General features: G+C 48.8%; 1 protein-coding gene across 9 annotated transcripts in view; it reads right to left on the bottom strand.

Annotated features, from left to right (window-relative positions):
- Positions 1-13,461, bottom strand: part of LOC147639199 (callose synthase 10-like) — a 251,362-nt gene that overhangs the window by 47,851 nt on the left and 190,050 nt on the right. For all 9 annotated transcript variants that reach the window (XR_015264354.1, XM_086788318.1, XM_086788339.1 and 6 more), the window contains one exon: positions 4,118-4,191. Coding sequence is in view for 8 of the 9 variants with exons in the window: in XM_086788318.1 (XP_086644444.1) it covers positions 4,118-4,191 (74 nt within the window). In the remaining variant the exon portion in view is untranslated. The remainder of the gene's footprint in view (positions 1-4,117; positions 4,192-13,461) is intronic.

Below are 13,461 nucleotides of genomic sequence, written 5' to 3'. Positions count from 1 at the left end.
ATTTTTGAGTTGATCAGATCAGTCCGTCAGGGGTGTCCTCTCGCCCCGTTTCTTTTTCTCTTCTTTGCAAAGGCTATGAGCATGTATCTGATGGCAGAGGAGGTTGGTTTGAGAGGACTCCAGCTCCCAGTCCGGGGGGAGGACATGCTCGATGCTGAGTTTGCCTGATGACACAGGTTTATTTTTGCATGGCCAGGAGGCCAATCTTCAGAGGGCAGAGCAGTCGCTGCAGGTTTTTAGTGCAGCCTCGGGAGCATTGATCAATTAGCGCAAGACAGTGGCCTTTTGGATCAATAGCGCTCCCACTGCGGCATGGAGCCCAGACCCGGGCTTTCGATGGATTTCTCCTGGCACAACAGTGCGGTATTTGGGATGCCAGATTGGACTAGATTTGTCACCTGAGCAGTAGATTGCCCCGCTTCTTCTGAGCATTCGGAGGAAGCTTTTGTATTGGAGTACAGCTCAGCTATCCTTGGCTAGGAGGGTGGTGGTGGCGAATCAGGTGCTTTTAGCGACCATGTGATACATCACGTCTTGCTGGATCTTCTCGAGCTCTTGCATTAGCCAAGTACAGAGGCTGATCAGGAACTTTCTTTGGTCTGGGCGGGACGGTCAGTCAGCCCGGGCTAAGGTCGCTTGGGCAGTTATTACACTTCCGCTGGCCCAAGGGGGCTTGGGCATTATAGATCCAATCGATCAGAGTAGAGCCTTATTGGGGAAGCTTATTGTTTGGGGGCTGCTTCCAGGCGCTGAGCCTTGGAAAGAGCTTCTTTTGCAGCGGCTGCAGGCTCGGGCTCCTCCAGCAGGGGGCACTTGGGCACCGGAGATACGATGGATCTTCATAGAGATGAGGAGGATGGGAGGACAGATTTGCCTTGAGCATCCTGCGAGCTTGGGAGTTGCTGAGACCGAGACTCTCTCAGAGACCTCCTTGTTGTGATGAGGAGCGGGCCAAACAACCGCTCATCTAGAGCCCAGCGGTTCGCACAGAGCACGGTCAGATGCTGGGTTCTCGGCCTCGTCTAGCCTGGGGACCATTGGCGGCAGGCCCAGCACGTAGTTTTGGAGACTGGCAGGCCTTCTGCAGTCTCCCAGAGGAGATCCAGGTGGAGAGGTTGAGTCACTTCAGAGGGGGACTGATTATGAGGGATGACATTCAAGAGGCACTCACAGAGGAGTGGTTCACGCCTCTCGAGCCGGTGGCCCCACGGTGGATGGAAGGCTTTACACAGTTGGAGATCCTGATTGCTGTCAGAGCTTGCACTGAGGATGGTAGATGCCTCTACTATGAGATCCAGGATGAGGGCAGACTTCAAAGAGTGGAGGTGGAGTGGCCTTTGGTTGCAGAGTGCATTTTTCAGAGGATACGGGTACTGGCCGCCGCTTCTCAGAAGTGGCATATTGACCCAGACCCTGCAGATGTGGACTCTGATTGGCGCATATGGGCTTATGCAGCGCGCCCCTTGGCCCGGCTCCAGTGGGACCCTGGCGAGTACGAGTGGCATGATCCTTATGCATCCCCCGAGGCCACAGAGATCACCTTTTCCCAGTATACTGTTCGGTTGGGGCGACATATTTTGACGGCGAGGAGGATGATCTCTCCAGCTGCATAAGAGCATTGGCGGCTACTACAGGGACTCTCACAAGAGTTCCTGGAGGATTTCTGGACCAGGCTCTGGGCTAGTCGACAGGCACGCAGGATCTCCACTTTCCAGTGGCTGGTCGCCCACAGGGGCTCTGCAGTTGGCACCTGGCTTGTCCACAGCGGTCTTCTGACGGCCTGCGTCCGATGCGGCCACCCTATGGAGACACAAAGACATTGCCTATGGGACTGTCCCTAGGCGCAGCAGATTTGGCTGCGGATGCTGCGCATTCTGGCCCCCCTCTCTCCAGAGGGTATGTTACGTGGGGTGCCGCTGCTTGGTCGACTTTGTCAGGGCCTGCTATGGGCTATGAGACGGAGCAGGACAGCCACGCCATCAGATTCATTAGGGGCCAGCCTCGCCTGGTTCCTTCACCGGATTTCTCGTCCGCCGACTAGACACAGGAGAGGGATCTACGATGGGAGCTCCTCAGCAGCCTCACCATATGGTTCACCTGGAGAGCCCGGTGTTTCAGGGCCTTTGAGGGGAGACTGGAGCCACCAGCAGAGACTGTTCGGGGGATTTGGCAAGAGTTGATCCACACTCTGCGAGGACAGTATGACCGCATCCGGATGAGGCGATCTTGCGACGCCAGGCCTTCCACACCACTTGGCGCAGCTGTCCCTTCGATACCCTACACGCGGGCTCTCCCCGTTGGCACTACAGGCCACCTGTTTGGCTTTTCCCCCCTCCTATTGTATGATATAGTCCCTCAGTCGCCAAAGAGGTGATAGTCCAAGTGGTAAAGTGTTTGCCTAGGACCGAAAGGTCTTGGGTTCAAACCCTGCTTGGACCCCTCGGCGGCACCTCTCATCCGCGCTCTCCATAAGCTTCCCTTTCGGCGTCGATCGTGTTCTGGCCGCCTTTCCCAGGAGGACTCCAGTGTAGCCCCTCCGCTCTCTGTGGTCGAGTGTGCTCGTCGCCCTCTTTAGAGGGCCGCGTAGATGGTCTTGTAGCTCACGACACCAGCGTGGCTGGGACGTTGAGCGAGTTGTAATGTTAACTATTAGCAGGATCTCTCTCCCGGAAAAAAAAGAAAAAAGAAAAAGATATAGTCCCTCAGTCTGTGTACTGATATTTGTATTTTTCTGCACCTAGGGAAAGTCTCCCTAGCTGCCTTGCTTGGATCTCTGCTTTGTTTTCATATGAGCAAGAGGGGATCTTTTGTAGCCTTACGGGCGTTTTTATATAACTAATGAAAGGATCTTTTTTTTTGGGGAAAAAAAAAAAGCATCTGATCCTTGCCATCTCGATAAGCCATTGTATATGACTAACCCATGTGCACTCCCGAGTGTGAGAAAATGCCTGCCAGAATCTGTAATCTCCCCCTCATCCTGTGCTGATCTCTACAACCCTACATCCTCTGCCGTGATCTCCCTGTACATAGCCTCTTGAGTATCATACCACTCCATATTCGGACCCACATGTACCTCGCATGTGCATCTCTATGTACCACATGTATTTTGTCACGAAGCTCCTCCTTGTAAAGTATCGCCACTCCTCCGATCCTCTGGTACCTCCCATTGTGCGTGGGTGAGGGCGGAAAACTGATTCCCATCTATAGCCCCGGACGTCAGGAAGCCTCTTGTTTGTGCACTGATGTCTACTAAAGACCCAATGGGCCTATTAGACCAAATGATACAATAATGTCCATGGCATATCTCATCATGTAATGGAAAATAAAACAGAAATAAAACATAAACATATCTATCTCACTAGGGTGATAAAAAACTGTCCATGGAAACTCATCATGGAATACTAGGAACATAGAAACATGAGAGCAACGTCAGCCCCCAGTAGATGGTATACCACTCTCCAAAATATCAAGAATGGGGCTAATGAGTATGGCCAAGAGGTCTCCCTCAGCTATATCACATGGGAGAGAGAATCCACCACAGTACATGGCGATAAGAGCACCAGTACACTGGGCATGAGGCTCTAGGCCAGCCTGCGAAAAACTTGTATGAAAGGGGTGACCCAGAAATGACTCAATAAAGAGGAACATCAGATTGCTTTCAAGAAAACTAAGGAACTTGTCTCTGAAGCCCCAATTTTGAGTCGTCCTAATTGGTTAGATGATTTTGTTAGTGTGGGCACTCCTGTCATTGGGGCTACTATACTTCGTGGGGAGGAGGAGGATATATATGGCCTATCTACTTTGCTAGTAGACAAATAATGGCTCATGAGCTTCACTACTCCATGATAGACAAGATGGGTTTGTCTACGATCTTTTCTGTAAGGAAATTTCAATCCTTCTACATACTGCCAAAGCGTTTTAATTTCTTCAGTTCATCACAACTTATGCCTTTTCTTGCAAAGACATTACAGCCTCATGGTTGATTGTTCAAATTGCTAGCGGAGATTCAGGAATATGACTTCTCATTTCTCATTGAGGGTCCTACATAATATGAGGGCATTTCCTAAAACTAAAATCAATAGAAAAATAGTCATCCACTTTTATCGCATTTGCATACCGGTTTGCAAGATAGTCCTCCTCTCGAAGACAATTGATGATCTCATTCCAAAACGGTGCAAACATCCTAGCTTTCTGTAAGTGAGAAATATAATACAGATCCTTGTAAGTAAAAATTTGAATGTTTCCACACTATTGTAAGATCGTTTACAATGTCCTTAGCCTTTCAAGGAAACCATAAAGCATTAAAACTAAAAAGACATCCTAGATGCATGTATAATGCTCACTAATTAAAATGACCAAATTATTTGGCATTCTTTGTGCATTTGAACGCAATTCTACCTAAAGAACAAGATATCTTCTACTTTGATTTTTCTTTTCAAGTTCAAGCAATTTCTAATTATCGACATCGAATACCAGCATAAAATAGAGTTTGGGACAATTTGAACCATGGCACCTACCATGGCAGCCAAAACCTCTCACCACCAAAACCTACATGCTCTTGGGTAAGAAAGTCTCTGCGATCTTGACTCTAATGCATTACAGTCTACTCACAAAGCTTCAAATCATCAACTCCATCATGCATCAAATAGACTACATGGTATGACATCCCCACTCATGTCATAAGCACCCAACAATGGATGCAAGTTCATGTATAAAGACAAATCTTTGTAGACAAACAATCGAACAAAGTTTCTTTTACTATATAGGTGAATGCAGACTCAACAATGGTGAAGCATAGCACTGGTGGAGAGAAAAACACACATGCACACACACACACATTAAATTGCACAGCATTCAATAGAGAGTCAAAATAAACCAGCTTGCCACAACTTGAATAAAGACTTCAAAAGAGATTTGTACGTCCACTAATAGGGCATGAAGATGCACGAACATAAAGTTCATACTATTTTACAAACTACAATCTTGACTCCATTGGAGGCTATTCACAAAGTCTCAAATCATCAACTCCATCATACATAGCATAGACTATGTGCTGTGGCATTCCCATTCACATGGTCATCGCCCAGCAGTAGGTGCATGTTTACGCATAAAGATATGTCTTATTAGTGGACAAATCATCAAACTGAATTCCCATCACTTATCAAAGGTAAAGGCAGAATTAGCCATGATGAAGGCTAGGACTAAAGAGCACACTCACACACTGTAACCATAGAGCATAGATCTTGGAGCAATCAACTATTAACTTAATGAAACACACAATCAACCACAATTGAGATGCCACAAGATACCAAGACCATCAACACCACATCAAGCGCCGACCATGGGCCGATCTCCACCCACAAAAAAAAAAAAAAAAAAAAACCCAAGTATTTTATTACCAAAAGAAAGTATTTGGATTTTCACTACAACAGGATGACAACAAAGATCAAACAAGAATCTCGACAAAGTGGTTCCAATCAGACCGATAGCTCAAGTGGTGAAGGTGTTTGCCTAGGATCAAGAGGTCCTGGGTTCAACCCTTCCTCAGCAGCATCGCCTGCGCAGATAGTTAAGCGCACACGCAGTGAAAAATCGGTAACTACGGGAGGATCTTGGGCCTAAGGCCAGTCGAAAAAAAAAGTGGTTCCACTCAGATTGTAAGCATATCCAAGCCAAGAAGAGGTATTACTTCCTTTACATGATATCCGGATTCTCCTTACGCAATATCAACAACCCTATCCATGCCTTAGAAAGTTCTCATCTTCAGCCAACAGCTTTGTTCTCTAAAGCCTTGATTTAAGAACTGATTGGGCAACTCTAGGCTACTCCCAAAAAGTCCAACGCTCCATGATTCAACCTTTAAGTCTTCAAAAGGACTTCAAGGGTCTTCTTAGATCTACATTCAGAACCTTCAATGGTGTTCAAAGGATTCCCAATGCACATGTGCAGTCCTCAACACATGGATCAACTTCCACATACTATCCACCAAATGAGCAAACTCTTCAACCTGTTCCAAGTCTTCCAAAGGATCCAAACTATCGACATTGGACCTCTCCGCAGGCTCTGCGAGCTCCCCGAACCCTGAATCGCGATCCTTCCTCCACCTCTGTTCCTCTGCCATCGCTTCCTTCCTCCATCGCTGCACCCCTCCCTCCTCCATCATTTCCTTCCTCCTTCGCTGCCTGAATTGATCCTTCCTCCGCCTCTTCCTCTGCTTTCATTTCCTTCCTCCATCACTGCGCCCCTCCTTCCTCCTTCGCTGTGCCCATCCGCCTCTCTTCCTGCTTCGCCCCCCATCCTCCACCGCCTCCCCTCCTTGCCTCTACACGCCCTAATTCGCCTCTTCCTTCCCCTCTGTTCGCCCCTACCCCTGCCCCCCCTTCTTCGCCCTCCTGTTGATCGTTTCGCCTCCCCTCCTCTAAACGCCTCCCCTCCTTCTTCTGCCTCTTCCCTCTGCACAACCCTGTTGTGCTGCCCTTCCCTTGCCCCTCTTCACCTCTGTGTCCAGCCATCTCCCCCTTGCCTCCCTTTCCTTTTTGCTTTTCCCTTTTCCACCCTCCTTTCCTTTCCTCCGCCTCAACACCTTCCTCTTCCCCTTGGTTCGGATTGCTCCTCATCCGGGTTCAAGTCGGCCTTTTTCTTCGATTAGCATCATGGCTAATCATTCTCCCTCGGCCGGGGCGAACCATTGTATTTTCCGAAGCGGAGCTCACGGTCCTCTACGATGCCGAAATAGAGACACACTCCAAAACGACCCTCATTGCCAGAATCTTTGGATCTTACCCGTCCCGTCTCCAAGCTCGGGATTGGGTCTTGGCGGCTCTGCCCTCCGACCTCACTCTACACTTTCGAGATGTCAGGTTGCTTGGAAGAGTTTTCTTGCAAGTGGATTTTGATTCTAAGGACGCAGGCTCAGAGGTTTTGAAGGGCAGCCCTTTGCCATTGGGCCCAAGGATGATATTCTTTCTTCCCTACTCCAGCTATTTTGACCCTGGTGAGGAAGACCGGAACCGTTTCCCGATTACTCTCAGATTCCCAGGTCTTCCTCGCGCAGATTGGCCTATGTTAGAGGCCATCGGGTCTGCCTTTGGGCTTGTTCTTCAAGTGACCCCCCTTCACGCCTTGCCAACATTATCTGCCCAGGTCGTCACTGCCTCGGCAAATGCTGTCCCCAGGGTCATGGTTCTTGCCTGTGACATTGAGCTCTTTGAGGACTATCCTTTGCTTCCAGGCCCTTGTGGCCCTTTGAAGCAACGTATGGAGATTGCACGTAAACCCGATTAGTGCCGGGTTTGTCACCAACAGGGTCACTTTGCTCGAGATTGTCCTCGGGCTCAGGGTCGCAGGAGGCCTCGTAAGCGTGCCTCTCAAGCACCACCTGCCTTGGTTCCTTCCCGTCCTTCAGTCCGCCAGGTATGGCGAGCTATTTCTCACGCCCGCCCCCTTGGTGCAATTGATGGGAAGGCTTCCTCGGATCATGTACGGATAGATGATGTTTCTGGTCAGAGGGATGTGTCAGCTGATGCATCTTTGCATTGAGATGATATCTGAGATCAGGATGACTTTGTGAAGTCCTCTCTACTTGGAGGGGGCAATATGCAGGATGTTCAGCACAGTGGGGATCATGTATTGTAGGATTTTCAACATGATGCCATTGCCCTTAATGCCCCGCAGGGCGAACAGGTTTCTCGTACATATGCAAGCACGGTGCAGGGCGGTTCAGGGCCTTGGAGGGCTTCCCACGCGTGGGTAGGAAGCACCTTCTGAAGGACCAGCTTCACCCTGCTGTTACAGGAGGGTCTATGGATGTGCTTTTGTAGCAGGAACACAAATTGGATAGATCTTAGTGTGGCAAAACTGGTAGGATGCTTTCTGGCCACACTTTCTGGTCCTCGGCAGTTGGGACTAGAGGGGGTGTTTGTATTTCAGTTGCAACATCTATTATACCTCATGTTATTGGGCACGGTGTTATCATCCTTGCTAGAGCGCAGTGGATCTTGATCATGCATGAGGGTTAGAAATTGCGAATCTTGAATATCTATGCACCTAACGTGAGGTGAAAGGGTGGCCTTTTGGGACACCATTACAAATGTCATTCCCCAGGTTGATCATTGGATAGTGGGAGGAAATTTTAATATGGTTGAGCAACACGAAGGGGGTTTACATCCTTTGGAGCGAGCCTCATGGGAGAGGTTCACACTTTCCTTTTTTGGCAGGGATTGCTGGACTGAGGATGACTTCCACAGAAGGCCAAATTCCTTATCTTTCTATTGGCATAACCGCAGGAGCGGGGATGAGAGCATCTTTGCACGTCTGGACAGGTTTTATGTGGATGATTGGTCCTTGGACAGAGGAGGCACCATTGCTATTATCCCTGGCACCACCAAATCCGATCATTGCCCCGTCGTTTTGTGTCTCCTCAGGGAGCCTGGGGCTCGCTCGGCCTCTCCCCGTATCCGTATCCCTGACTCTCTTTATCTAGATGCTGACATTTCCCTTGAGATTAGAGAGATATGGAGGAGGCTCTAGACAAGGAGAGAGCTATTAGGCGTACGATTGCTGCTCTTCAAAGGGAACACGAAAAGCATCCACATGCGACTTGGATTACAGACCTCTTGACCACAGTTAGAGCAGAGCTACAGTTGGCCATGGACAGGAGGGCTGAGTTCACCTTTCATGCAAACGACTGAGTTCGCCTTTCATGCGAACGAGGCCTTTTGGACTCAAATGGGTGGCAGATGCAACAAAGAGTTCTTTTCAGCACACAGGCCTTCCCATAGCAGGGATTCTATGAGGTACTTGCAGGATTCACAGGGTGAGGTTCAGATTGAGCCTGATAAGGTGAGGGGTATTGCTTCAGAATTTTATCGGTCTTTGTTGACTGCAGAGGTGCCCTTCCCTCAGAGACATGTGGCACGGCAGAAAGTTTGGGAGTGCATGCCCAGGCTCATTACAGATACTATGTGTTCTTCCCTGGATGCCCCTCTCTCGAAGGATGAATTCCTTCACGCACTCCATGCTCTTTCCAGTGGTTCGTGCCCAGGGGATGATGGTCTTTCTCCCACCTTCTTTATTCCTTTCTGGGATCATATTGGAGATGCTATCACTGTTGCCCTTCAGGAAATGTGGTTGTCGGGTATGATGCCTCCATACCTCACGAAGGGGCTGATTCACCTTATCCCCAAGAGTGGGGACAAGACTGACATCAAGCAATGGAGGCCCATCACCCTCCTTGGATCTGCATATAAAATCTTAGCTAAAGCCTTGAGTATAAGGTTGCAGCCGATTCTCCAAAGGACTATCCATGATACCCAGAATGGGTTCCTCCAAGGAAGGAGTATATTTGATAACATCTTTTCTTTTCGGGAAGCTATCGAGTGGGCAAAGTCTAGTCAGCAGCCTCTTGCCATTCTTTTGCTTGATTTTGAAAAAGCTTATGAGACAGAGTGGATTGGGATTTTTTGGAGGGCACTATGGCATACATGGGGTTTTCCCAAAACTGGATCAGAGGTGTGTCTTGCCTATACAACGAGGTGACTGGACTCTCAGCTCACGCTTTATTTTTTCGGATGCAGTTCACCGCTCCCCTTCATCCCCCCTGGTTAGGTCCCTCCTGCGGGCCTGGGACTGGCTGAGGAGTTTTTTGGTACACATCCCCCCGTGTTCAGCGGAGGAAGTAAACTGGCAGCCCATTCTGTGGAATGATTTGATCTTAGATGTGCATGGTAGGCCTCTTGGGGCAGCTATGCATATTCTTTGGGCTGGCTCAGAGACCCTTTGCCCCACAGTGTTGGCTTGGAAGAGATTTCAGAGCCTCACCGAGGTACAGAGATATCTCACGCAGCATTTGAGAGGCTCTAGTCGGAGGATTGCACAGATTGATGCAGCCATTCCCAACCACTGGATTACTGGATCTTTTTTGGAAGACCCTCATCATTCTTGGTTTGGGATTTTTTCTGGGACAGGTGTTTCTCTTCAGGTTATGGGTCTCCCCTTGCCTAGGGAGGATGATGTACGGGTCTTTTTTTCTGTACAAGATGGATGGCAGTTGGAGAGATGTGACGTACAGGACCTTATTGAGGGCCCTTAGATTCGTCCAGTCAAAGTTGTTGGCATGTTAGGGAAGCACGTCTTTGTTGAGACCCCCCCCCCCCCCCCCCCCCCCCCCCCCCCCCACACACCAGGGATGATCACAGAGAGTGTTAGCCTTTGGTTGTAGCCTTTGGTTGTATGGTGGTTGCCCTATCAAACATTTGCGTTGGGACCCCGGTGAGTGGGTGTGGAAGGATGCTTGTAACCCCTTGAAAAGCATGCCTTTTCTCAGTTATACGGTGCGGAATGCCAGACATCTTATCTTGGGACACATTCAGAGTGTCCCTACTCTTAGACCCCATTGGGAATCTTACGGCATTTCGACTGACACTCAGAGGGTTTTTTGGCGGAGATTGTGGCATTCTTATAGGAAGCCACAGATTTCCTCCCTTATCAGGGTTTCTCTTCATGGTGGTCTAGCCACCAATCAGTGGAGGTCAGTTTTACTGGTGCTTGCCCAGCTTGCCCTAGGTGTGCAGGAGTTTCGGAGTCAGTTTACCATTGTTTATGGGAATGCAGGGAAGCACAGAGGGTTTGGTCTGCGATTGCACACCTCTTTGGTAGGATTAAGAGGGATGCTATCATTTCTTTTGGTTCTATCATTTGGTTGACACAGTCTGGGCCTCAGCTGAGATTCGAGGGGACTGACAGGAGCTTGGCCATGATGGTTAGGCAAGGAGTTGCTCGGCAGTGTTGTCTTCAGGATTTGCCACTTTCACACTTTGTCCCTCCGGCACAAAGGTTAGACAGCTCTTGGGAGATTATTGCTAGCGTCTCAGCATAGAATATCTGAAAGGCTAGATGCACCGAGGCCATTGAGGGTACTCCCGTTCTTGTTTCTCAGTGTCTTTGCAGGATTTGGAGTGATATTATTCACACCATCATGGCTACCTGGCCAGAATTCAGGGATCTTCCAGGGCTGCGGAGAGGAATCACGGCCAGTTTATGAGAGAGTGGGACATTGGTATCTTTTTCACGTCCTCTCACTCGGGACCCTATTGGCCCCTATTGGCAGCACAAGGCTCCTGATTGGTTGAGATCTCCACCTTTCTTGGTGTGAAATCTCCATTTTGTAAAAAAATTTCATACTTAATAGAAGTCTCCTTTCTTTTTTTTAAAAAAAAGATCCAAACTCTTCAAAAAATTTCCATGCCTCAACAGTGGTCAATCCCAACGCTGCAAGTGCCCACAGTTATTCTCTTCAGCTCTGATCCACCCATTTTCACACAACCACAGCATGTTCAACAAACCAGATGGTTCAGACTTCAAACAAAGGATCGTGATTGCAAAGAACGGCTCAGCAGATGCCATCATCTTCCCCGACTGCTCCAACAACTGAGCAGCCAGCACAGTGTTGTGGGTGGTGGTTATGGACGGCAAGAGTCCCAAAAGCACACCCTCTACCCCAGACAGGGAGCATCCCAACCCTTATGCATCTAACGCCGACCCTGATGGAGACTCTCGCACGTGGGCCATGCACCAGACGTGGAGCATACCAACCCTTATGCCTCTCCAATTCTAATGCTGCTGAATCCTTGCAGATGGGGTATAGCTCACAGTGTATTCTCTCCTTAGACAGGAGACAGGATTTACGGAAAGGAGAGTTCACCCATGCTCTAACAAAGTAAAAAAAATTGTCCTGAGGACTTTCTTATTCTCGCCTCCCTGTAGGTGGCTACTTATGCAAGGCATTCCACCTCCTTCAGAGGTGATGCATCAACACATCGACCACAAGGAATGGTCGCACCTTTCACACTCTTCACCCAAGAAGACTGTCTCATGGAATACACAGGGGTTAGGCAGTATGTTTCCTCGCTGCTGGAGAGAGGTTGTGAGGGACCAACTCAACCCTGCAGATACAGATGGGCTGATTGACATTGTACTCATGCAGGAGCACAAACTAGCCAATGCAATCATTCTAACAAGCTTCTGTCTAGTCAGAATTTCTGGTCTCACAGGCTGCAAGCTCCAAGGGTAGTGTATGTATTTTAGTTTCCCATTCCATCTTGCCTTGCATTATTGGTCATGGTGTTTCAATGCGAGACAATATTTATGTTGGTATCCTCAATATTTATGCCCCCAATCATAAAGGGGAGAGGACTTCCTTCTGGAACCTTCTTACAGAATGGCTTCTGCATGCAGATCATTGGATCATTGGGGGAGATAGTAACATGGCCGAGCAAGCCAACAGATAAAAGACGACGACTTCCTTCAGGAACCTTCTCACAAAAAGGCTTCTGCAAGATCATTGAAATGTTTGAGGAGATTAATATGGTCGAGCAAGAAACAGATAAAAGAGAACATGAAGGGGTGGTTCAGCCTGAAGCATGGGAGAGATGAACTGTTGGATTGAGGACGACATTCACAAGAAGCCCTCCTCCCTCCTCTTTAGGAAGTCTAACATACAACGAGATCATAGTCACATGGGACGCGAAATGGGGACGGGAAACGAGGATGGAAAAGATTGAGAATGGCCATTCCCTGTGACTATAGAGTGACATGGGACGGGAATGGGAACGGGAAGATGCTGCCATCCCCAACATTCCTAAGTCTAAAAATGCCCATTCCCTGTGACTATGGACAAGATGCAGGATGTATCTTGTATCTTCACCTACGTAGACCGCTTCTATGTTGATGATTATGTACATGCATTGCAGCTGAGACTACGAAGTCCGACCAGTGGTTTTGCGTATTGGAGAGCTTGAGCAACATGGCTCTATGCCCGTGTGCACAGTCCCGCGCGCACTTCTACTCGGATGATGAGCTTTCCTGCCATGTGGCTGACATCTGGAGCTCCCATGACTTTTTTGGCAGCCCACAAGGGGTTGCACATGTATTGCAGATGATCATTGGTAATAGTTCGGTACAATGCTCCACCCCCATATTGTGTTGCCTAGGCACCGGCTAGCTCATGTTTGTACAGCCCACACTATGACGAGTAGCCATGGTTGCACAGCCTGGATGCCGAGCTTCCCCGTCTTCACACGAGAAGGTGGCCTGGGAGGTTTAGAGACAGCTTAGAGTAGATTTCGAACATTGCCAAAAAGGCTACATGCTATACTAGACCGTTATCTCATAGCGGTCCACACATGCAGTAGGTAGACTTTAGTCTTGTGCACCCTGTCATCACATTGCAGGGTCCAAGCTGAGACCCGATGACAGTGGGAGATATGGTAATTGCGTAGCGATTTCTAGTTCATCATTATGAGCCAAGTCTACACGATGAAATACACGCCCAACCCCTTTCTCCACACAGTTCATTAATCATCACTCTCAGTCTAGTCCTTAGCTTCTACTAGCATATAGCCTCCATCTTAGCAGTTCCAGATCACCCAGCGAATCTCCCATCACAAGGGCACACAGGTGTGG

This window comes from Cibotium barometz, chromosome 4 (genome assembly GCF_041138505.1).
Source record: "Cibotium barometz isolate CiBa-2024 chromosome 4, ASM4113850v1, whole genome shotgun sequence".
Lineage (NCBI taxonomy): Eukaryota > Viridiplantae > Streptophyta > Polypodiopsida > Cyatheales > Cibotiaceae > Cibotium > Cibotium barometz.
Note: the sequence above shows the minus strand (reverse complement) of the source record. Positions and strands in the feature narration are given on the sequence as shown.